At 38.1% G+C, this 25,001-nt stretch overlaps 1 protein-coding gene across 1 annotated transcript in view; it reads right to left on the bottom strand.

Annotated features, from left to right (window-relative positions):
* Positions 1-25,001, bottom strand: part of HEATR1 (HEAT repeat containing 1) — a 48,130-nt gene that overhangs the window by 6,454 nt on the left and 16,675 nt on the right. Inside the window, exons 15-33 of the mRNA XM_008573418.1 lie at positions 24,026-24,237; positions 23,597-23,718; positions 22,788-22,979; positions 21,044-21,227; positions 20,770-20,906; positions 19,700-19,892; positions 15,176-15,345; positions 14,630-14,788; positions 13,299-13,541; positions 12,683-12,814; positions 10,371-10,474; positions 10,059-10,202; positions 9,299-9,417; positions 9,086-9,207; positions 7,709-7,837; positions 6,075-6,305; positions 5,181-5,307; positions 3,823-3,983; positions 1,084-1,130 (exon numbers count right to left, since the gene is read on the bottom strand). Coding sequence (XP_008571640.1) covers positions 1,084-1,130; positions 3,823-3,983; positions 5,181-5,307; positions 6,075-6,305; positions 7,709-7,837; positions 9,086-9,207; positions 9,299-9,417; positions 10,059-10,202; positions 10,371-10,474; positions 12,683-12,814; positions 13,299-13,541; positions 14,630-14,788; positions 15,176-15,345; positions 19,700-19,892; positions 20,770-20,906; positions 21,044-21,227; positions 22,788-22,979; positions 23,597-23,718; positions 24,026-24,237 — 2,928 coding nt within the window. The remainder of the gene's footprint in view (positions 1-1,083; positions 1,131-3,822; positions 3,984-5,180; positions 5,308-6,074; positions 6,306-7,708; positions 7,838-9,085; positions 9,208-9,298; positions 9,418-10,058; positions 10,203-10,370; positions 10,475-12,682; positions 12,815-13,298; positions 13,542-14,629; positions 14,789-15,175; positions 15,346-19,699; positions 19,893-20,769; positions 20,907-21,043; positions 21,228-22,787; positions 22,980-23,596; positions 23,719-24,025; positions 24,238-25,001) is intronic.

The following is a 25,001-nucleotide window of genomic DNA, read 5'->3' as shown; positions in this document are numbered from 1 at the left end:
GTGCCTCTGTCCGAAAGGATCGCCTACACTCGGGCTGTGAGGCGCGGAGTCAGCAGCAGCGGTCTGACCGCCGTCCACGCTGGCTTTCAGGGAGTTACGGCCCTCGGTTATAGTGGCAGCTGCCCCCCCGACCCCCCACACTCATATGTTCAGGTCAAATGGGAACACACCCATGTCTCCAACACTGCTAGGAGACAGAAAAGATACAAAGTTCAATTAACCTATAACAGAAAAGTACACACCAAATTCCAACACAATGACCACTGGAGCCCCCCTCACTGCTGCCAGCCTGAGGGGGCATTCTGGAGGATGAGAGCAGAGACAGAACTTGACACCACACAGCAGAGGAGGGGAATGGAGGGCACGGACAAAATCCCCCTCCGACATGGAAAGTCCTGCATACAGGGCTACGAGCCAGGCCACAGGACAGGAGCTCACAGCTCACAATCCCGGCCACAGGGCAGGCACCTTCCAGGAAATGGCAGGACGGAAGCCTTGCAAGGCAGTGCTTCCGGGAAGTAGGTGCATGGCAAGGCCAGGAGATACCCTGGCGATGTGGGAGTGAAAGGAAAGAATTTCTGAATCCAAATACGTAACGACACCACATGGATGATAATCCACGGAATAAAATAAGAGATCTCAAGTCCATGCAGAACTGGACCAGATTAAAAGACCCTAAGGAGAGATGACAACCAAGTACAACATACAAGCCTAAAATGGATCGTGACCCAGAGAAAGAAGTGATATAAAGGACACTGTTGGGATAAATAGGGAAACTGGAATATGATGAGCTACAGATCAGATCACAGTACTGTATCAATACTAAACTATATGAATTTGAAAACTGTACTGTGGTTCTATAAGAACATCTCTCATTCTTAGGAAATATGGGGGAAGAGGCATGCTGAACACAACCTACTTTCAGTGGACGAGAGGGAAAGTCTAGGGAGAATGACACAAACGGGGCAGAAGGCACTAACAACCAGGCCCCGGCTGCAGAGAGCTCTGTGCTCTCCTCTACCAGTACTTCTAAAGTTTGAAATCCTCTCCAAATAAGAAGTAAAAATAGAGAAGTAAACATACCTCTGTTCAAGGCCTTTTAAAATCTGCGGACCACCACCGTCAATGACCTAATTTTTAAAGAAGGCACCATTAGAACAGAATGCAAGCAGATAATAAAAAGTCATTTGAAGTAAGTTCCTTGAAACTCAGCTTGGATGAGTCACACAGACCTCGCATGGGAACTGTTTTCTGACACGACAATTTAATCAGGTCCAGATTACCCTCATGAGACTGTAGTAACTCTACTTCTCTTAATTTATTTTAATTACATTCTATTTATAATATCTGTAAAGTACTACAAAGAATCAGAAAAATATAGCAATCAAATCAGTTACCCAGAACCTAATTTTATGAAATGCTGCTTGCTCACGTTTGCTCAGACATAATTTATTAACCAATTAACGGTTTTTACAGAGACAGCTGCAGTCCCCCACGTACTGCTCATCGGCCCTGTTCTCCCAGTGCCGCTCGCCCGGCAAAGACGACCACCACCCTGAATCTGCAGTTAAGTATTTTCAGACAGCACATATCATTCAACAACATGTTTTTGGGGAAGTATCAGACTTTTCATTAACAGCTTTGACATTTTTGCCAATTTGATGGGCATGATAGTGGCATCTCATTTAGCTGACATTTCCTGCTTACTAGGGAGGTTGAATTGTGTCCTATAGGAATTGTCCATTAGTGAGTCATCTGCCGTGAATTCATATTCTTTGCCAGTTGTTCTAATGGCAACTGATGCTTTTATTTATGCAGAGCAGTAATCGTCTCAGTCTGTGGCTCTCTGTTCACTTGGTTTATGTGGTTTTTTGTTGAGCCAAAATTTTAAAGAAATTCTTCTCTATCCTCTGGTCACAATAACGTTCTCCCTGATTTCCTTCTAAAAGTTCTAACTGTTGCTTTTCACACTGATGTTTTTAACTCTACCTAAGACTGTCTTTTGTATACAGTGTGAGATTAGAGTCTTTTTCTTCCAAATAGGAAGCAAATCGTGTCAGTGCGAGTACCGGGACAGTTCCCTTTCCCTGCTGCTTTGTAAGGCCACCTGCCACCCTTCTTGGGGTGTGTTTCTGGGCTTCCTCTTCAGTCACACTGATTCGTCTCAGCATTCTTACAGCATCACTGTCCTTGGCCCCTGGCATTTGGGGATCAACCTGTCAAGATCATTTTTTAAAAAATGATGTATTTGAGGAAGTGTACTGAATTTCTAGATTAATCTGGGAAGAACTGTTATCTTTAAATAGTGAGTGTTCCTGTGCATGAACACAGTGCCTCTTTCTATGCTGTCATGCTTTCTTTTATGTCCTTTAATATCTTGGAAATTTCTCCATAATATTCTTGCACATCTTTGTTAGGCTTATTCTTGGTAACTTATGAGTTTGTTTTTATTGTATATGAAATCTTTTTTTCTACTCTATTTCCTAATAAGATTAATAGAAGCATTATTTGCTTGATACAGATCATGGTCTACACTGGTCTCTAGACAGTGTCTACACTGATCTCCATAAAGAAGCTTGCTGAACCGATTATTAGTTCTAATTATCTGTTGATTCTCTTTATTTCCTGATTCTTACACTCATTTCTTTTACTTAGAAACAATGAGAGAGGGAACCCTTGTTCCTGACTTCCACAGGCATGCTATGTTTTGTCATTAACTACGATGTAAACCACAGGTTTCTGATATTGACCTTTATTAGGCCAAAGTAATTCCCATCTGCTAAGAGGATTTTGTTTCTTAAGTCACAAATGAATACTGAACGTACTGAATCATTTCCCTGTTAAGTTTACGATGATCACATGGCTCCCCTTGATCTGTTAATGCATTATGGTACTTTAATAGATGTTCTGATGTTAAACCATTTTTGAATTCCTGGTCATGAGATTTCTTTCTTTCCTTTTTTTCTCTCATTGCTTCTGTATTTCCTTCTTTCCCTCTCATTGTTTAAACTGAAGTGTAACACAAACAGAAGGGCCCACAAGTCATACATGCAGAGCTCACCATATCCAGGTAAAGAAACAGCCTACACCAGCACCCCAGACACCCTGTTCCCCGGCCCCCATCACTGTCCCCTTCCCCTCCCCAAAGATAAAATGCTGTCCCGACGTCTAAAGCCACAGATTTGTTCTGCCTGTTTTTGAGCTTATATAACTGGAATCATGGTATGCCTTCCTTCGTGTCTGGCTTCTTTCTTTCCAAGTTGTTTGTGAGACCCTCAGGTGGCTGTGTGTCCCCGAGGTTCACCATGTTCACCTAGGACTACAGACCATTTATCCTACTGACAGACACTTGGGTTGTAACCAGTGTGGGGCTACCACGAATCAGTACAGTCGTTATAAGCGTTCCTGTCCGTGCTGGTGTACGTGCTCGCACACTTCCGCTGGGTAATGCCACTTGAGAATGAAATTACCGAGTCGCAGGGCTTCTACACATGCTCTGCCTTTGCACGTCAGGCCAAATGGTTTTACACGGTGAAGTGTTCTACTTTTTTCCTATTATCTTTAAAGCATGTCTCATGTTTTCATGAGACATTTGCCAAGCTACTAATTACCGAGTCGCAGGGCTTCTACACATGCTCTGCCTTTGCACGTCAGGCCAAATGGTTTTTCACGGTGAAGTGTTCTACTTTTTTCCTATTATCTTTAAAGCATGTCTCATGTTTTCATGAGACATTTGCCAAGCTACGCTTACTAGTTTAAAACCCAGTTCCTTTAGAAAAAGCAAAATCATTTTATCATAAACACATTTAAAGAACGGATTACCTTTTTGAGAAAATTATTGGAAGCCAGGAGCTGGGACATGAAGGACACTGACAAAAATTTAAAATGCCGCAGCTGCTTGCTAGTGTGAGTGTCTACATTAAAAATCTGTAGCATTCCTTCTTGGGGTTCACTCTTACTAGACACTGTTTTGGGAATGGGCTCTGAAAAACAGCAACAAAACGGTGACCGTACTCATCCTCAACCTCATCTTCCGCACAGATACAGACACTAACGAGATTTAGAGCACAGCAGGGTTAACAGGATACAATTTTCAGAGACAGAAATCTGATTACACCCAGTTTTCCCTCTTCTAAATTAGTGAAAAATGTGAGCAGGTTTACTAGGAAGTAACCAATAGTCCTGAGAAGAGAGTACGTAAGACAAAAAACAAAGCAGGGCAACTGAGACAATCAAATGGCAGACAAAGATATTTCAGGAGTCTTTCAGTGCTGGCTCTGTAACCAAATTTCTGAAGGCTTATTAGGGGCATTTACTTGGTGACCACGAGGTTTAGTTCTAAAGTCTGTAGATGTGTGTCCCAGAATTTCAAACTTCAGATGTAGAATTCCTTATTCGAACATATCTAATATAAACGGGCTTGGGGGTAGAGTGGTCAGGGGTCTGTGTTGGGCCACTTAAAAACCACTGTCTTCAGGAATGACTCAGTGTGAAGACTCTTCCTTAACCATGTTGCCACATACAACTCTCCAGGCACCTTCCTGGTCTGCTCCCGGGCAAGCTGAGCAGACTGCAGGAAGAAGACAAGTTATTGCCCAGCCAACCAGGGTGACATGGCCAATGGCTGGCCATACACAAAACTGTCCCTGTGGAGTCCCTCTTTCTAATGCACCTTGTTGCTCCACTCTGAAGGGTAGAGAACCAAGAATGTTCCATGTATCAACTCTTTCCTAAGCCAGTCTCATTGGTGCTGCAATCAGTGGAATTTTCTTCAAGACTATCTTATGTTATTGTTTAATATTTAGCTACCACTGCCATGGTACTTATTTTCTTTTCCTGTAAATGTCTTCACAGATATTCTAATGGGAAGCTGAGAGACAGCTAATAAGGTCCTACCAACTTACTGTCATTTGAACATAATTTATCCTGGACACTAGGAATATTCCACAGCCAAGACATCAGCACAAGGCACGGAGGTATAAAGGACAAGGTAGAACTCCTCCCGACTACTCTCCATAAGGGTTAAGAAAGGACACAATCAAATACTCAAATTAAATTATTAATTTACTTTAAAAAATTCTTCTGAAGATGTACTAAGTGTTCTAAGGATAACCAGCATCCTCATCTGCTTCTCTTTAACTTTTAGATTAAACTATAAACGTCACCTAACTTATTCTTACCCTCTTTTTCCTCTGGCAGCTTTATTAAGTACTGCAGGATATTCATCAAGCTTTGAATCTGATGCTGGACACTAAATTCACAACAGACTGAAACCCAAAATTCAGTGTCCGCCTCTAAAATAGCATCCTGTATAAAAAGAAGAGATAAAGGTAACAAACTGTACCTATCAAATGTTAACTAAAAAGCACAAATAAAGGAACACGTTTAAAAAATATTCCTTAGCACACAATTCATTATATATCGTTCCGTACGGTCATCCCCAGATGAGTAAGTTAGTGAGCTCCTTCTGTAAAAAGGCCCATTTATGAGAATCGTGAGGGCACAATTCCAGGACCATTTGCGTTGATTTCCGGCAGAACGGAATACACTACTTTAAGTAGGTCTAGATATTCTTCCAGATCCCACGTCTAAGACGTCATTGAAAAACAGTCCTTTGCCTGTAAGTTCTACCGTTATTTATCCAAATCCGACTCTTCCAAACAATCGTTTGTGTCTGCATCTTACTGATTCTAAGACGTGGATGTTCCTCCCTTCCCCCACAAAATGCCTTCAGAACCACTTTCAAGAGATGCAGTTACATTTACTTTAGAGCCAGACTCTGTTGTGCTTAAAACAGAACAACCCAGCATGGCACCGGATCTGTTTAAGAGAAAAGTCAAATAGCCCTCGTAAGATGTTTAGCTGCTACTGAGGATGTTCAGAGCGCTGCAGGCTCTGAAAGCAATTTTAAAGAATGCCAAAAACACTTCTGAGAAAGATTCTGAGCCAGCCTGGGAAATAACGCACATTAAGCACCAGCAGCCCTGTTTGATGTCATCAGCCCTGGCCAGTATCACCACATCTGTATGAAACCTCAGCCTTCTCCTCCTTGCCACCCTACCGCACGTCCTGACCTTCTCTCCGCAGGCGGCCACCAGCACTGTTTTAGTGACGTACTGCTCAAAAAGCAAGATGAGGAGAACCCAGAGGAACCTCTCTGCGCCCAGTGTATCAACCAGCTGAACGAGGACGGGCAGGCGCCTGTGCTCCGGCACGTGCGGCAGTGCATCCACAAACACATTCATGATCTTTACGACAATTTCTTCCACATTTCTTGTGACTTCTACAGAGTCTCCGTTACCAGACTGCAGAACAGTAAGCAGGGACAATGAATGAGTAGACGCAAACAACCCTCCACAACACGAGCTTTCCCTGGACTTCAGATGTGCCCCAACGTTCACAAAAGGATTGTCGTCGTCGAAGTCCAAACAATAATATTCAGTGAACTTCTAACATGTTGCAGGCATTATTTGGCCCCTGAGGGAATGCAAGATGTGAGCCCCGCCCCACAGGGGATCTATAATCTGTATGAAACAAGATGCCCATGTGGAAAGACAAGTGGAGGCAGTCAATGGCAGGTGCATGGAATGTGTGGTATGGACTGCCAGCCTGCTTGGACCATCTGGGATGGCTGCACAAATCATGCAGGAGTTGGGTTGCTCCTTGAGAAGAATGAGCATAATCCAGGTGAGCAGAGCACAGGAAAGGCCAACCAGTCCCTCTGCTTTCAGATGAAGCTCAATCCATTTTACTCTGGTATTGGTGATCAGAACAGTGTTGAATGAATGACAGAATAAATACACACTTGAATGAATGAAGAAACCAATGCCCAACTGTCCCGACCCTCTGCTCCTCTATCAAGTCGAGCAATATCACATTCTTCAAATGCACTGTGCACACTCCGAGACCACGCTTTTTCTCACACTACTGACCCCGTCATTCACGAAGCAAACCCTACCCTTCTTTCACACCAGTGCAGATTCTATCTGCTCATCCTGGCCTGTGTAGACGTTTCCCTATTCTGAACTCTTCAGCAGTTATTTGTTCCACTAGTACATATCACATTAATTTATATAGTGATATTTCTTTTTATGTATATGTCCTACACTCTCCAACTTGTTGGGCACTGAAAACACCAATCTAACACCAAGATTAAAAGGAGAAAGTGCTGAATGTGGTCATCCCTGGAATGGTCAACAGCATGAGAAAAAGACATTAACAAGTGAGGGAAAACAGAAACTCAGAAAGATGACCAAGCTCCTTCACCTTCGAGGCTACTTTTTACTTTCAAATTGTTCATTCCTTACTGGCAGAGGCAACATCTCGCGTCTTTCTCTGAGTTCTTAGCTCTTAGAAAATGCCTGGTAAATGTCTGTTGGATTGCATGTTAACAGATAAGCCATCAAAGCTCTAGAAGTTCCTATACTCATTGACCTACAAAAGGGTATCATAAAACTGACGCAATGTCCTGAAATAGACAGATGTACTCCGCTCTGTCAGAATAATATTAAGACACTTTATAGTTACACCCTCCTGGGGCGCTTGTTCCCGTTCTTGGAAAAGACATTTCCAAGACTGCTTCTTAGCTTCACCATTTTAAAATTTAAGAGGCCCTAGTATTTGAGCATTTCAGAAAGACTTTCAATGTCATTTATATGCAAAATTTTAAAAATTAAAAACTACTTATGGTAGTATAAAGACAACTCACCTGAATAAGGGCTGGAATAACCATTTTCACTGTCTTGTTAATAACTTGAAAACTGTAAGTATCATCCAGGCGCATGACACTGGCTCCCATAAATGTAAAAATGGACATAATATTATGTAGAACTTTATCCTTAAAAAAAAAAAAGCAAAAAAAACCACTATCAACATTTTCTATTTCTTTTTTTTTTTCCCTTTTTGTCTTTTTTCGTGACCGGTAACGGGATCGCAACCCTCTGCTCAACATCTGCCAAAAACTCTCTCCAGATGGTGGCAGAATACCCAAAGGTATGTACTTGTTGGAAGGAAAGGGTAGAAAAATGACCTGCCTTGAGTGTGAATGTCCCTGACACTCAGATTTTATTTCCCACCACTGTAGATATCCTAGACGAGGAGAAGTTCAACGTGGAATTGATAGTTCAGTGCATTCGCCTTTCAGAGATGCCCCAGACACATCACCATGCCCTTTTACTTTTGGGTACTGTTGCTGGAATATTTCCAGTAAGTATAAATACTTTAAGACTTTAGGAGATATTTCAGATGTTTTTCTTTCATGGCAATGCATTGGCACTTACTGATATAAAGTCATTAGCTTCATGAACCTCCAGGATTGGTGGGACTCTCAGCCATGCCTCTTAGTAGCTGGAAGTAAACAGTGGTGACAGTTATGAAACTTTATGCGTATACTGAAACAACTGAACTGTTCACTTTAAATGGATGAATTTTATGGCATATGAACTACATTTCAATTAAAAGAAAAAGTATCAGTGATTCTTAACTGCTTTTGGATTATCAACCCCTTTGAGAGTACAGACTCTCTTCCAAGAAAAATAAATCCCATACATAAACAATCCCGAACATGATTTCAGTAGATGAAGACCCCTAAAGCTCATGAAGAACCCCAGGTTAAATCCGCTATATGAAAATACTTTCTATCTCTTCAAAACCCTTTAAATGATGTATTTTACATAAGGGACATGATTTCTTTAAATGAAGGAGTTTATAATCAAATCAGTGTTCTTAGGTCACTGGGTGAAAGCTGTTCAGGATTATTTGATGATTAATGTGATATTGTTTCCAAATAATACCATCTTATTGGACAATTAAACCGTGCCAAGTACTGTGCTAAATGCTAACCAAATTATCCAGTTGAATCCTCACAACAATCCTATGGAGGTTACCATTAATCCCACTTGATTAAAAGATGAACTGAAGCTTTAACATGTTCACATTCTTCCAGCTACTAAGAGGCATGGCTGAGAGTCCCACCAATCCTGGAGGTTCATGAAGCTAATGACTTTATATCAGTAAGTGCCAATGCATTGCCATGAAAGAAAAACATCTGAAATATCTCCTAAAGTCTTAAAGTATTTATACTTACTGGAAATATTCCAGCAACAGTACCCAAAAGTAAAAGGGCATGGTGATGTGTCTGGGGCATCTCTGAAAGGCGAATGCACTGAACTATCAATTCCACATTGAACTTCTCCTCGTCTAGGATATCTACAGTGGTGGGAAATAAAATCTGAGTGTCAGGGACATTCACACTCAAGGCAGGTCATTTTTCTACCCTTTCCTTCCAACAAGTACATACCTTTGGGTATTCTGCCACCATCTGGAGAGAGTTTTTGGCAGATGTTGAGCAGACAACTAAGAATTAACTGTTTGGTGTATTCCATATTTCCTTGCTCTCGTGGCAAAGGTTCTAAACACCTTCAGGATGTCCAGAAGACAAAGGAAGAAAAATGTAAGAATTGCAAAATTCTTTGTCACATTAATGACCACTGTCCAGAACTCATGTTAAATAAGGAATAACTAAACCTGTCATTAAACATGAAGTCTGTAAACAAGATATAGGACTTCTCAATCTTTTCTCATATGGACAGGTGCTTATGTCAGATTATTTCTCCTCTTCATTGTACTATCCATTAACCTATTTGGAATCGTACAGGACAGCCTTGAGAATTACTTGGCTTTTCACATAAAAGCACACTCCACAACTCAGTGGCATACTCTGTAGCTATCTAATAATCTACCCTAAAAATATAGTGGGTGCCACACTACATATCTTTAAATATAAGTAATGATGTCCTGGGCACGGTACTGAAAGTTAAGAAGGAAAGTAGGCCAAACAGTGAGAGGTCATTTACTACATAATACAGGACAAAGGTTCGTTTGGGGCATGAGCAATGGGTACCTGAAACCATTCTTTTAAACTTTCAACTAGAGTACTAAATATACTTTATTTTACAGACTAAACAAGAAGAGAGTATGTTGAAAAGAGAATGTTAAATACAGTCAGATGGGCAAGAATCAGAATCCCATTCTCATAGATCAAAACCAAATGTCATTACCTTGATAGCAAGTTAAAAAGAGTTGGTATCAATATCTGAGGGCTTTTGAGTTTCTTCTTATGCTGCAGTAATTCTAGGATGAGGGTTACTCTTTGCCAGTAAGACCCTCCAACTTCCTGAACAGATTCTTGATCTTGTGATTTTCTGGGAAAGAGAGAAGATAAAAAGTTGGAAAAGCAAACACTGTCATTGCTGAGTAAAAACTATTGTACCTGATTATGCCAAATTGATGGGTATCAAAAAAATCCCAACGGTTTTACAGCACACAGGGGCTCGGACAACAGCACGTTCTCCGTTCACCCAGCCACTTACTTCTGCTGCATCTTCTGCCTTCTTGTTTGTTGAACTGTGCCCAAGGCTTTAGCTTTATCCGGTGGCTCTAGTTCTACTCTGACTTGCTCAGCATTAACGGAAATCTGAAATATTGAAGGAAGAATGGTGGATAATATAACTGGGATAAAATTAGAACAATCAGCATTGATTAAAAGAGATACAATGAAAGCATTTATGAATCCACTTTTAAATGTCTCCATATCACTCCAGAGCCCACACCAATCCCCAAAGCCATCACCACTGACAATTTCTTATGTATACTTTTGGAAATCTTCCATATACCTACCAACAGCTGTCTAAAAATTTTCTAAAACAACATACACAGGAGCATATCACACACACTGCTCTGTACCTTGACTTGTTTCACATAATGTACCTTGAAAATCTACTCATATCAGTACATGCTTACTTCACCTTACGGCATATATTTATTGTCACAAAGTACAAGAGAGTGTTTCATATAATAGAGTGTATTTTGGTAATCAAAATAACTTTTATAGTGAAAAGTACAGTTGCCTTCCATTTAAGAGCAATCTTATATGCCTTTGGCTGATACAGCACGTGTAGCAAATACCTCATATGCCCGCTAGTCGGCTGTCTACCGAGATGGAAGATGGAGGAATATGGGTTAACGTTTTCCTTTTAATAATCCTTTAAATGCTTTAAGATGTTCCCTTTTGGACTAAATCTTAATTCAACCAGTACTTAATTAGCACTATACTCAAAGCTGTTAAATATGTGTTGCCTTTGTGAGTCTCACTTTCCCTCATATCTCTTTAAAAATATTGAGACTAAAATAAGACATTACCCTATAAGGAGGGTTTACTCAACTAAGAGGGAAGAATGACTTCCTGGACATGCATCTACCACCAACACCAACCTAGCGCTAGCCAATGTGAATTCAACGTCCGATTTTCATCTTCACTAAGCTCACCTACCACCATGCTCTTGCACCTACAGTCACGCACTGCATAACAACGCTTTGGTCAATGACAGATGCATATCTGATGGCAATCCCATGAGACTATGATGACTATGCCATCTAGCCTAGGTTGTAGCAGGCTATACCATCTAAGTAAGTAAGTGCACTCTGTGATGACTGCAAAATGACAAAATCGCCTGTGACGCATTTCTAGAAACTTACTCCTGTTTTTCATTCCTGTTGTTAAGCAATGTATGACTGCATTGGTTCATCCTGGGTCTCAAGTTTAGCCCTGTGTTTGACCTGAAGATGACATCATACCCCTTCTCCAGCCCAGTCACTCAATTCCATATTCAGCCCGAGTGGCAAAATAGTAACACGATACAGAATCATCCACACCGACTGGTTCCAAGTGACAGACCAGGCAGATCCTAACCCACTGGGAAAGAATAATCACATGTGTACACATGTACACACACATTCACACCCCCAGAGATTCTTAAGATATCAGGTGGAATGCAGAAATCTCTTTCTTAAGAAAGGTTCTGACATTAAAACTAAATGTTTGAATTCTGATTAAAAGAAAACAACTGTAAAAAGTATTTTTGAGACAACCATGGAAATATGATTATGGACTGGGTATTAGATGATACAAAGGGATTACTTTTAATTATTTTCACGTGTGATAATGGCAAGTAGTCATACCAGAAAACGTCCACTTTTTAAGAGATGCATACTGAAGTTCATAGGGATGAAAAGTGCATGATGTTTTGAGATTTACTTTAGAATACTTCAGCAAAGAACAAGAAGGAATAAAAAGGTTAAGTACATAAAAATTCTGAGAACTGCTGAATAATCTGGAAACTAGGACTTCATCATATTATTCTATATTTTTGTGAATGTGTTTTCCTAAAAAACAACCAAAAAACAGAATAACCATGTGGTTATTCTGATGCATAACTAGGTTTCAATATACATATAAAATCAATAAGCAGATTCTCAATTCCATCATATATGTCATTAAACAACTGTTTAAGTAGAATAATCTGACACCCAGGTCCACACTGAGCCACTTAACTCATTACTACTCCTTGCGTAAAACAGGTAGGTCCCACCTAATACAAGTAAGATCCAAACCCACACACAAATGCACATGCACACACCTTGCCTGGTTAAAACTGTAAATATCTCTTACAATGAAAACAGTGGTGAAGGCTTATACTTTTGATTTTGTGGCTCTTTATGACCTAATTTTCCATGATTCTTGTTAATGGTAACATATGACGTCTTAGAAACACTGTGAAATGCAGGACACTTAAACACAGTCTCACTTGGAAGAGACTACGAGTTACAGAAGTTTGCGACTTACCCCTTTAAAAACACTGCTAACAGTCTGGGCACAATGTGAGTTTTTACAGTTCACCAATAAATCAAACAACATTTGCAAAAGCTTCTGCTGAACTTTTTCATCTGCTATAGCTGCAAAAAATGGTTTCGTAATCTAGAGGGGGAAGAAAAAAGGCAACTGAGTTCAGTGAGTAAGTATGAACTCCAAAAATCATTTTTATGCCATTCTCACAATATAAAATTGTTGCCCATTTTATTTTGTTAGTTAAAATGTGATTTTTTAAAAAATTTTGTCAAAATGTGATTTTTTTTAATGACCTATGTATAGCATTCAACTTTGCAAAATAAGTCAATAGATCACGTTCCTTTCTTTTTTTTTGTCCTTTTTGAGACCGGCCGCACCGTGCTCAGCCAGTGAGCACTGTGAGCGTGCCGGTCATCCCTATATAGGATCCGAACCCGCGGCGGGAGCGCTGCTGCACCCCCAGCACCGCACTCTCCCGAGTGCGCCACGGGCTTGGCCCTAGATCACGTTCCTTTAAAACATGTAGTCACCAATAATTTTATCTTCTTCAAATAAAACATTACAGATTCTTAAGTGCTTGAACGTGCTTTAGTTTCTGGAAGAAGTCACTGACCTTTTCGAGGGCTGTGATCTGAGTGGTTGGCACTCCTGTGTAAAGTTCCTTTGTTGTGTGCACAGCTCTTATAAATATATCTAGACACTTTGGGTCCTTATGTAAAAGGGAAGCTGAATATTCATTATATTTTCCCAGAGTGAGATGCAAAAGAATGGCCTCATCTTTCAGGACAGCTGTGGGCTCCTTCTGGATCTTTTTTAGTAGTTGTTCAGCAGTAGGCAATAGCTGAGAAAGCACCACCTAAAGATTGGAAAACTTATTAGTAAATAGGTATACAGATATGCTTTTTCTCACACTACAAAGACATCCAAAGATACCCTGCTGGAAGACGGGGAGCTTAACCTGGAGAAAAAAATCCAATAGTGATGACCTCTTGAACAGGGGACAGCTATTATCCATATTAAGGCACTCTGGTCCTCTCCGATAGTTCATCTGTAATGCTCAAAATCTCTAAGCCCTTCAGAAATGAGCAGAGAGATAATCTACGAGCACCCACAAGACTTTTTGAGAACAGGAAATACAAGCTAAAACATTAGAGTATAAAAATAAATTTTAGCATTCTGTAAAACACTGTGTTTTTTATGTGCTTACACACTGTTTATGGCTGCTTTCCTTATAAAACGGCAGAGCTGTGTATTTGCAACAGAGACTGTATGGCCACAAAGCCTAAAATATTTACTGTCTGGTCCTTTACACCAGAAGTTAAACAACTCCTGGCTTAAAGTATACCAGGGAGCTATTTGCTCCCATCAGGAAAAAATAATCAAACGGCCTTCACTCCCTGTTACCCAGTCTAAGACTGGTGAAGTGCACAGGCATTTTTAGAATGCAAGGATGAAGGAATTTTTCTCCGCTGATCAGCACATACCATCACATAAACAAGTCTTTCATACCGTATCAAGGCTTCCTTGAGAACATAATGAAAGCTATGGATTTTTCTCTCCAGAAAAATGTACAAATCATGTATTTAATAAATGAGCAAATGATTTTGAAGTTTTCACAGACTCTTATACTCAAATATATTCCCCTGTGGAGGATTTTCACTTCAAAAATACACACAACAGCCATTTCAGTAGAGCACCCCACTTTACATTTTAAAAATCCATTTAAAATCTAATTAATTATTACAGAGGGATAATATACTCCTTTTTGTATTCTGTATCTTTTTTCTCCACCTCAACTCTTCTCCCTCCCAAATTAATGTGAAAATTACCACTTCTGAGTGCACGCATGTAACTCTTGCAAATATCTTCCTCATACATGAGCAGTCACAATAATTCTTTAGTAACATCACATGGGAATACACAATCCACTTAAATTTCACCTACTTCACCGCTGACTTCCTGAAGTATGTTCATCAAATCTTTTGCAATATAAGATGGGCAACTATATACACAATAAAGTAGGGTTTTCAAAGTTTCAGACAAGTTCTGATGAGATTTTGATTTCTTTTCTCTCCGTAGTTCCTCAAATAAAGCAGACAAATCCTAGGGTACCAAAAAAGAAAATCAGATTAAAAAAAAAAAAAAAAGGGTAAGGAACTACAAAGGCGAAATGTACTAATTATGGAAGACTCTTTCCTAAATGATGTGACATTGTTTATACTTCTTCATTTCCCCTTAAAACTGTAACTGGAAAGGGGAAACAGTTAGCTTACTATGAAAAGCCAAACACGGTCTTTCATCTGATGAAAGGATAGCAGAATTGAAATGTGGTGCTGCTAGCTCTTAAAATAGGGGAAGAAAGATATGCAGACACCGACATATCAGTTTTGAATTCAATGACTTAGTCCATCAAAATCCCTGCTAAGTAAGATGTCAAGAATGAAGGACAGTGTTCACATGTACACACTCCATCTCTGCTCAAGATTTTACCTGAACTACATAGGTGGCATCTGAGGTGATCTCCTCCGCTTTAGGAACCAAATGACCTATTACCAGATGAAAATGGGACACTACTCCACTGAGGGCCTGGAGACAATGAATGGCAGCCCGACGAACTTCTTTTATCGGGTTTCCCAGATTAATGAGTAGAGATGTCACCACTAAAATAAAAAGAAAAAAAAAACAACCCAAATTTAAAAAACTGAAACAGTACAATGTTCAGATAGTACCAAAGGTACAAGACGAAAAGTTTCCCTCCCAACTCAAACTCCCTCTCCAAGGACCATGCACTATTTTACTATATAATTACTATCCCAGAAAAATGTCAGGCATATGCTACCTGGTACATTCTTTCGAAAACACACAACCCAAATTTAAAAAACTGAAACAGTACAATGTTCAGATAGTACCAAAGGTACAAGATGAAAAGTTTCCCTCCCAACTCAAACTCCCTCTCCAAGGACCATGCACTATTTTACTACATAATTACTATCCCAGAAAAATGTCAGGCATATGCTACCTGGTACATTCTTTCGAAAACACACAAGTGAAAGGATACAAGGGTACTTCAAAAAGTTCACAGAAAGATTCCATATTATCTTACAACTGTATTTTTCCACAAACTTTTTGAAGTACCCTCATTGTATGTATCCTGCTATCACATTTCAAAGTACTTGGAAGTTCCATGTAAGTGCATACATAACTAAATTAAATCATTCTTTTTAATTGTAAAGTACTCTACTGTATTTCCCGTCATTTTTAAACCAGTACCTTACAGGTGAAGGTTAGGTTATTTCTAGTCTTTGACATGAAAACAATGCTGCAACAAACACCCTTGTACATACATCCATGCACAGTGTTTGCACGCAGGGAATTATCCACCTGTGCATCACGCTTTGCAAATATTTTGTCCCAGGCTGATGTGTTTTGACTTTTCAATGCAGAAATTTTACAGTCAAATTTTTCTTCTAGTTTTTCCTGTTGCTTAGAAAGGCCCTTCCCGCTCTGAGTAAATACAGGACATATCTGTGTAGAGAGACCACAGGTACTCCGCGTTTTCTTCCAATACCAGAGCTAAGTGTTTTTTATGTTAAATCTTCAGCTCACATGATATAAGGAATGAGCATCAAGTCAAACTGGATCTACTGTTTCCAAGTGGTTAGGCAGATGTTTATTTAACAATCCACATGAGCACCCCTGATATGGGATTTTAGTTTTATTATATTCGAGCATTCCATAAGCATTTGAAACTTGTCTATTTCTGCCAGCTAATACTTGCAGGATCACGTTCAAAGATAGTGATGAATTTAACAGGAATACTTTAGTTTTCTCAGTTATGCAGTGAAAATGCTAGCGTTTGATTTGAGGAATATTTTTACCATTTTACTCCTATTTTGCTGTTACTTAGGAACAATTACTGATTTTTATCTAATAACGTCTCAGATCCTTAGACATGATTATATGGGTTTTCTCCTTCAATGCTCATATGTTCAGTATATTAACAGAATTTCTTATATTGAACTGATTTTGTATTCTTGGAATGAACTCTATTTGGGTAAATAATTATTTCTGTGAATATACTGATGAATCCTACTTGCAAATATTTTACTTAAGATTTTTCCATAATATTTAAAGCAACCATAGCCTAAGTAGTTTTGTTTTTATCTGTAAGCTTTGTCTACTTTCAACATTATGCTAGTTTAGACAAAGAATCTACACATCCTCCTTTTCTTCCTATACGCTGCTCAGTTTGACAACATTGAGAAAACCTGCTTCAAAGGTCTAGTAGAAAGCACCTGCGAGACCAACTACACTGGGGTTTTTAAAGTGATATCTCTGGGATAATGAGATATCTAAATTCCTTTTACGGTAATTAGTCTCTATTTCATGCTATCGACTGGGGCAAATTTTGATGATTTATATTTTCTTGGAAATGATTCATTCCACATATTTCACTTCTGGAACGCTAATGAGCTTGACGAACTGTCCCACCTGTCTGAGCTCATGAAAGCTGGAAATCCTTTCTGGTCTCCATACGGTTAAATTAATAAAACAAAGTCAGAAACGAATAGCTGGAAAGGTGAATATTACATAAGGGCCACTTCAGGCCAGAACATCTATTTGCTAACATTCCCTGCATAGCGGAGCAGACCTTCTACAAGAATCCAAATTCAAAGACAAATCTGAAGTACTAACTACCAAGGTGACATGTTCAGCAAGGTACTGGAACCCAATATATACCAAAGCTACATTATTTAAACAAGCAGCTTTTGGGAATGTTCTTCCATTTAAAAATCTATGTGACTTCATTCTCCCAACTAATTTTATTTAGATTTATAAATATCATATTTCACATAAAAATTTAAAAAATATATTTGAGGTCTGCTTTAAACATGCAAATAAATTTACTATATTGATAAGGCATGATAAACAAATAAAAGGCAGCCTCCATCTTACAAATAGAACAAATTTTATTTATTCATTTAACAAAGACTTGCTATATGAATGACTGTGACTTAGAATACATATCTGCATAAAAAGTAATAAATAGTGATTAGATCCCAAACCACTGACAAAAACTTAATTCAGATATTATATTATCATAATGTATATAGTATATGGTTGTAATTGTGCATATATTAGCATAATACTATATTATAATATCACACTAACTTTTACTTTTGGTCACAACATTTTTGTGAGTATATTATAATTGTAATGTAAATATATTTAATTAACATTATATTACATCATTAGAACATTGCAGAACCTTTTACTTTTGAACGTCATAACACTTTTGTAAGTAAAACTATTAAAACAGAAATCAGCCGACACTTCCGAGACTCCCCACTGACAACGTATGGCTACATGCTCACTGTGGACCCAGCATGGACAGCCGTGAGAACAGGTACTAAGTGGCCTTCTACCTGAGGCCCTCTGTGACTCTAGTGCCTGGTCTTTGAGCTTTCAAGTAGAACAAGGTGCATCTCGCCTGTGTTCAGAGGACTACTGTGACAGGTCTACACAGCATAAATGCCAAAATACTTTAGGAAGGGGGAGGGGACAGGTGTCAAGGCATCAGCGTAAGCAGGCAGCCTGCCTTGTAGCAATACCAGTGGAAGAGTTAAGTCCTTTGGTCCTGCTATTTATAAAGTTACACATATTACTTGGGGGCCACTGCCTTTGATGTCAAAGGATAGTAGCCATTTAATATCAAACTGAAAAACTTAAATAGGTGTCTCTAAATAAAATACATATACCTTTCTGAAAACCCACAAGATTAACAGTAAATAACTAACTACTTTAATCAATTATGTTATCTCCATATAATGAAATATTCTGTAAATATTTTTATAAAGATAAATTGCAACGTTAATACAAGAAGATGTCCATAACATATTAATTGAAAGACTAAAGTTTAAAAAAAGAGTTCTCACTCTCCAAAAATAACTAGAAAAATCTTCCTAAAAGTAAACCCATCTGAAATAGAGTAGAATTTTATATTAAATACTGGAGAAGAAATTACTTTAATGGGATTTTATTTGTAAATAAAATTTGAAATTATATATCTATGTGTAAAAAAATTGTGGTTACAAACGCAAATTTGGTGCTCTTTCAAGGAACTAATAAAAGATAAACATCAAGGAACTGTTCTGGGAAAAGTATGTGATCATTCACTTTGCTTTCACAGAATATTTACAAAGAATGATTCTGGAATTAAAACATAAAAACAAAACCCATCTTTAATCTCCCAAGGACAACTCACATTTCTCTGATATTCAAATCACTCCACTTTGAAGCATCAGTCATACCCATTATCCTCACTGACTTTTTCATCCTCAACCCTTTTATTCTGGTCTAATTCTGCCAGATTCTCTCATTTGTCAATAGCTCTGTAAGTCAGTCAACCCACTTTTCAATGCCACACTCATCAATTTCATGAAATTCTGCATCTTTTGCAATATTTACAATTCTACTTTATAAAAAAATATATAAATTTTATTTTTGGATGTTTCGTTAGAGAGCACTGAACCTGAAAATGACTTATGCCTAATAAAGGAGATAAATCCAGGAGGGGTTTTTTTGTTTTTGTTTTTTAAATAAGTAGTTACCGAATTGTATTGATGATTTGGCTTCCATATTAGAGAGCACTGAACCTGAAAATGACTTATGCCTAATAAAGGAGATAAATCCAGGAGGGGTTTTTTTTGTTTTTGTTTTTTAAATAAGTAGTTACCGAATTGTATTGATGATTTGGCTTCCATATATTACCCTGTAGCTGCTAGAGCTCAGAAAATGAATAGCTGGATGTTAAGAAATCACGTATAATCACCTCCCATTTCTTATTAAACTTTTGTGTTTCATGAGATTCTGCAAATGCCATTAGTAAGTTAAAAGTAACCAGAAAAATTATATATACAGAGCTATTTAAAAACAAATGAAGTCATTATTTTACAAACTACATAAATTACGTGTACAGAAAGCATTACCGGTCAGTCTAGACACTTTCAATACCTGGAGAAGATACGGATGCCAGTTGTCGTTTATGCTCTGTCGTCTGCGAAGAGAGCATTGCACAGCCTGCATAAAGAGCTTGAGTCTGCAGTGCTGTCTTCACAGTGCAGTTAAGTGGATTTGAAAGGCTAGAACCATAGGTCCATAAAACAGAAAAGAACTTGAATAACTGAAGAACATCTTCTAGATGTACCTAATTAAAAAAATAAGTGAAGTTTAATTCTTACTCAAACAAGGTGGCTCCAAATCCTCTTTTCACTAGTGTACGACTATAAAAGGCACACAATTTAATACAGTGTTTTGCTTTGTCTAATCACTTAAAATTATCCTATAACTTGGTATTGTAACCAATTGGGAAGGACAATGATGTACAGTGATACCCAGAAGCCTCACTATTGCTTTGTACTTGAAAACACTTAACCAAAAAGATGAGAACACTAAGCAGAAAACCAAGACAAGAGGGGTGTCTGGGCAGCCTCATTAAGAATGTACTTCAGGGCTGGCTGGTCAGCTCAGTTGGTTAGAGCGTGCTGTTGTAACACCAAGGTCAAGGGTTAGGATCCCTGTACCGGCCAGCCACCAAAAAAAAAAGAGAAAGTACGTCAAAGATGGAGTGAGCAATGCCAGCTGTGTCAGATAGATGCTGGGGAGAGAGCAAGTCTGACGAGGACCAGAACTGACCACTGGGCCTGGCAACACGGAGGTCAACGGTGCCCAAGATGAAATTTCCTGAGTGACTTTCCATGTGCTAAATAACCCCTCTGAACATCAGCTTTTTCATTTGTAAACCAAACAGACTGGGCTGTTGTGATTCTTAAATACAATAATGGGCCTAACACATGAGCAGGGGTGTAGCAATGTTAATCTCTAGTAGACCTACTGACTGATGTCATGATTACAGTACTGCTTTACAGGACCTGTGTTTATTATCACATGTTCCTCACTGTTTAAAAAAGTCTATTTATTTTCATTATAAACTGTCATAACTAAAATATAGTCTAAACTAAAATACATAACCTATAATATAGTCTTTAAGGGAAGAGTAAGCCTGAAAGGGATGAGCCTAGTACCTTTATAAAAAGTTTCATCAGAACCTTGAAATGAACGGTATCAACACCCCCGAGTATTAACTCAAAGACCCCAATAAGCAAGCGCAGGTAGTCTCTGCTGTCTTCTTCCAGCTGTTCAGGATTCCACCATGTATCATCTACACGGACATAGAGAGAAAGAGAAACGATGCATAAACCAATGCTGAACTTCCATTCAAGACAAACGATGACTGTGAAGTCAACAATTCAGTTTTGCAGAGTGTCACATTTAAAAGATTCACAACTTGCATCTTACCTTTAGGAAAAGATTTAGGAGCCTTCAGTGCATAAATAAAATTTTTCAAGGAAAATACAAGTAAAACTGAGTCCTCCACAGCAACCCTCTGGGCACTGTTGAGCTGTTCTATGTAATGCGCCCAGAGCTCCACTGGTATCCCTCTGTCGACCATCAGTTCAAAGTGCCATTCCAAGGGGATTTCCTGAAACGTTAAAGGAAACAACTGCTAGTACAAACTTCAAGGAGTCTGGGCATGGGTTATATGGGTGAACTGCAATGGATGTATGAGTTTCACTGGGTAATCTGCAAAATTCTATCTATATGTGCATTTTGGTGGGTACGGGATTAATAGTTTTTACCAGGTTTTCAAAGAGGTCTAACTGTCACTACTCATGAGAAAAGACACAGATATGTTAAACATGGCTTCATTTTATCTATGTTTTACCTTAAAACACTATCCCTAAGAATAAACTTTATTCATATAAATTCTTTTTATCAAATAAAGGGTAGGAATAAGTAGGCAGGTAGGCACGCTTCTAAACATAAAGGTAAGGAGTTGGATTTCCAAGAGATCTTTAAAAGGACTTCTCTCATTTCACAGCTACGTGTAATCTGAAGGAGGCGCATGATAAAATCTCCAAGCTTGCAGATGACTTTAAACAAAGCAAAACGTTAAGGAGTTTACGAATTATACTATAAACAATAAAAGACTACATGAAAAGAAGGTGTAAGTAAATGATAAATGAGGCTCTGTACACGCAAGACAGAGCAAGGATTTAGAAGGAAAATGACCCAAAACCAGACTTATAATATCTTTAGTGAGGGATCTCACTGGTTCAATGTGCTGCTATAGCCAAAAATATGCTCACGACCTCAGAAACGGTATTTAAAATAAAGCAATATAATAACCTGCTATATTCATATATATAAAAATACTCAATTTTTTAACACTGAGAACAAGTACAGTTCACACTTTACAAAAGACACAATGCTATTAGAAGTTGAGAAGGGCCCATGTGGGCTATTTGTTAAAATATGAAGATTCACTCTTGTAAAGTTTACATAATTTTAGCTAACCACGGTTGTGGTTTATAAAAGCCTGAGGGTACGTGTACATGTGGAAAAAGATGTAATTCATTCAGCAAATCCTAGAAGGAGCCCTCTAAAGTTTGGAGGACAAATAAAAACAAAATACTACTATATATGGCAGATATCAAAAGAAAAAATCTTGTTACCTCAAGATGTGGTATTAGATAAAATATAAACAGCTGATACACGTTTAGTAATACTGTCAAAGAAAATAGTAGGCTGGAGAGATCCAAATCTAATGTAATATTAAAATTAAAACATAAAAGATTTGTTTTTAGTAAACCATACAATGAAATAATACTTTGTTCAAGCACTAATACACCAAGTGAATTCCTGAAGCAGTCTTAATCAATAGATCACTTAATCACTAGAAGTATAGTTTGCATAATTATCCAATTAAGCTAACAAAGGGGAGAGCCAACCGTCAGATACAAATGGTTGTATCCATTTATATCTGCGACCTTGAAATTCTATAATCCAATTAAATTTTCTGCAAAAGCAAGAGCTAGCTAATGCACTGCCCTACTGCTACCCAAGGCTGCTCCCCACTTCATCCAGCTAGTATCCACAGACTCAACATCTCGGACTCTGATTTTTCAGTTCTGCTGTGATTAACAGGCTAGGCTGTCACCTTACTCAACATCCAACATTCTAGAGACTTTGCACTCCTTACCACTGCAGTCATAACACTTTCAAGCTTCTTTACTTTTTTCTGCAACAAACTGAAGACTCTTATTGCAAACGGAAAATGAGTTTCTTCTAAAGGTGAACAGCAAGAGACGAGCACAGACACGATCACGTGAAATGTCACTTTCTGCTTCAGGCTAAAGGACTCCTTTTCACCAACGCTTATTAAATCCTCCACCTTAAAAAATAAACATACTACATTATGGGTAGCTCTTGATTTTCATAAAACAATTCTTTTCTATCTCTGGTCTATCTAGTTATTATGTGTTTTACATTTAAAGTGAGATGACAAATAAAAAGGCCTTAAAAAGTACTAAGCACTGATGCCTAAGTAATTATAAAAACAAACAATTTCAGAAATTATAACGAACATAAATGCAACTGCCAACTGGTCAATGCATTTAAATCACACACCTAATACCTTTATTTATAAAGGTTTATTTAACCAAGACAAAAGTAATTTTCTCCTATTTTATATTTTGCTATTTTAACAAAAAGTAAGACTTCATTATTTTAAATGTGAATGAGAAGGAAAAAATACAGGTAAAAAAGACACTATTCTTACTGGTCCAATTTAGAACCGTATTGAAAATAATGATATAAAACGTTAAGGACTACAAACATTCTGCAGCATATACTAAACAACACTGTACATGTTTCAAGCAGAACAATCAAAGTACACAAGAATGAAATAACTTTTAAAATTTAAAACAGAAGAAGGAGTCAGGACAGCAGAAGCTGAGCCTCTAGTTGAGAGCATGAGGAGTCCAGGAGTGAACTGTGACCGTTCCCTACCATCTTTAACATGGAGGAAGGATCTCCTGAATTTATATTGTCGGCCAACACCTGGATCATCTTCTGGTTTGCTACACCAATTAGTTTTCCTGACTTTGTGCTTTTAATCACATTCTCAAGAGCTGTAAAAAAAAAACTGAATTCAGAGAGCCTTTATGCCACCAACACTCATGTAAGGACTTTAGGCAAAAATTTTACCATTTCTCTATGAAGGTTTGCTTTTTCTTTTGCCTTTTATCCAATTTTGAATTTCTCTGTGAGTCAGCTTCCTTTTCGTTATATAATTTTTATCTCAGCAAAAATTTTTAAAAAGTATTGCTGGCACATATAACAATTTCAAATAACAAATATAGCCAAATTTAACTGTATTCTCTTCTTTGTAAAGTGTTATCTGTTCACCTTTTTCTAAAAAATAATTGAATTTCTTACCTTCTTTCCAGCCTCTTAATAGAGGGTGCAGAGAGCAAATTCCTGATTTTGATAAATATATAGCAATTTTCATCTCAGCAGATTGCATATCATCATTACTGATGACCATAAACGGCAGCAAATGTGCAACCACCTGATTTGACAACTGATCATTTTCACTTAGTATTTCTTCTTTAATTAATATGTCTGCTGCTATCTCAAGTACCTTGTACCTAAAATATATGTAAGGACATTAGGTTGAGAGATACATTAGCGACTCCAATTCAGCAAAAATTCATCATTATACTATTCCAAACAATACCTGGTCTCCTCACCAAAACTATTATTCAGAAACACCAAGACATCACTAAAAATCCATGTCAATAAAGGAAGTATCTGTGACACTAATATTAAACTGCTAATCCTGTCTTATCATTTTTTTTTTTTTTTGGAGAAATCACTAGGTTAACTATAATATAAAACATATAACACTAGATATCTCAACTCCACTAGAGATCAGAGATTCACTCAGGCATTCAAAAAAATTAATTGAACAAATCCTCTGTGACAGATAATCTATCCATATGACAGATACAAAAACATGTAGGACATGCTCTCATCCTGAGGAGCTTAGCTACTTTTTTTGCAAAAAGTTTAGGTACCAAAAATGAAATAACCAGAGCTCATCAAATATTCTCCACAAAAGTTATCATGTGCCTCTAAATTTATTTTTTTAATATATTTGTACTTGTTTTTAATTATATAAAGTAGAAAATTAAAAATCCTTTCCATCCTACTTTGCAGAATTCAATATTGTATCATATACTACATATTTCTTTTCGCATTTTTTTTTTTTTTTTTTTTTTTTTTTTCCATGTCCGGCAACGGATCGCAACCCTCAGTGTTGCCCCCGTACCGGACCGGGGAAAGGCAAAGGGATTGCAAAAATCGGTGTTGCTAACGCGCACCGCTCAGCCCGTGAAAGGGAACCGCACAG

The sequence above is a fragment of the Galeopterus variegatus genome, unplaced genomic scaffold (assembly GCF_000696425.1).
Source record: "Galeopterus variegatus unplaced genomic scaffold, G_variegatus-3.0.2 Scaffold915, whole genome shotgun sequence".
NCBI classification, from domain to species: domain Eukaryota; kingdom Metazoa; phylum Chordata; class Mammalia; order Dermoptera; family Cynocephalidae; genus Galeopterus; species Galeopterus variegatus.
The sequence above is the reverse complement of the archived record's forward strand: the minus strand, read 5'-3'. Positions and strand labels throughout refer to the sequence as shown.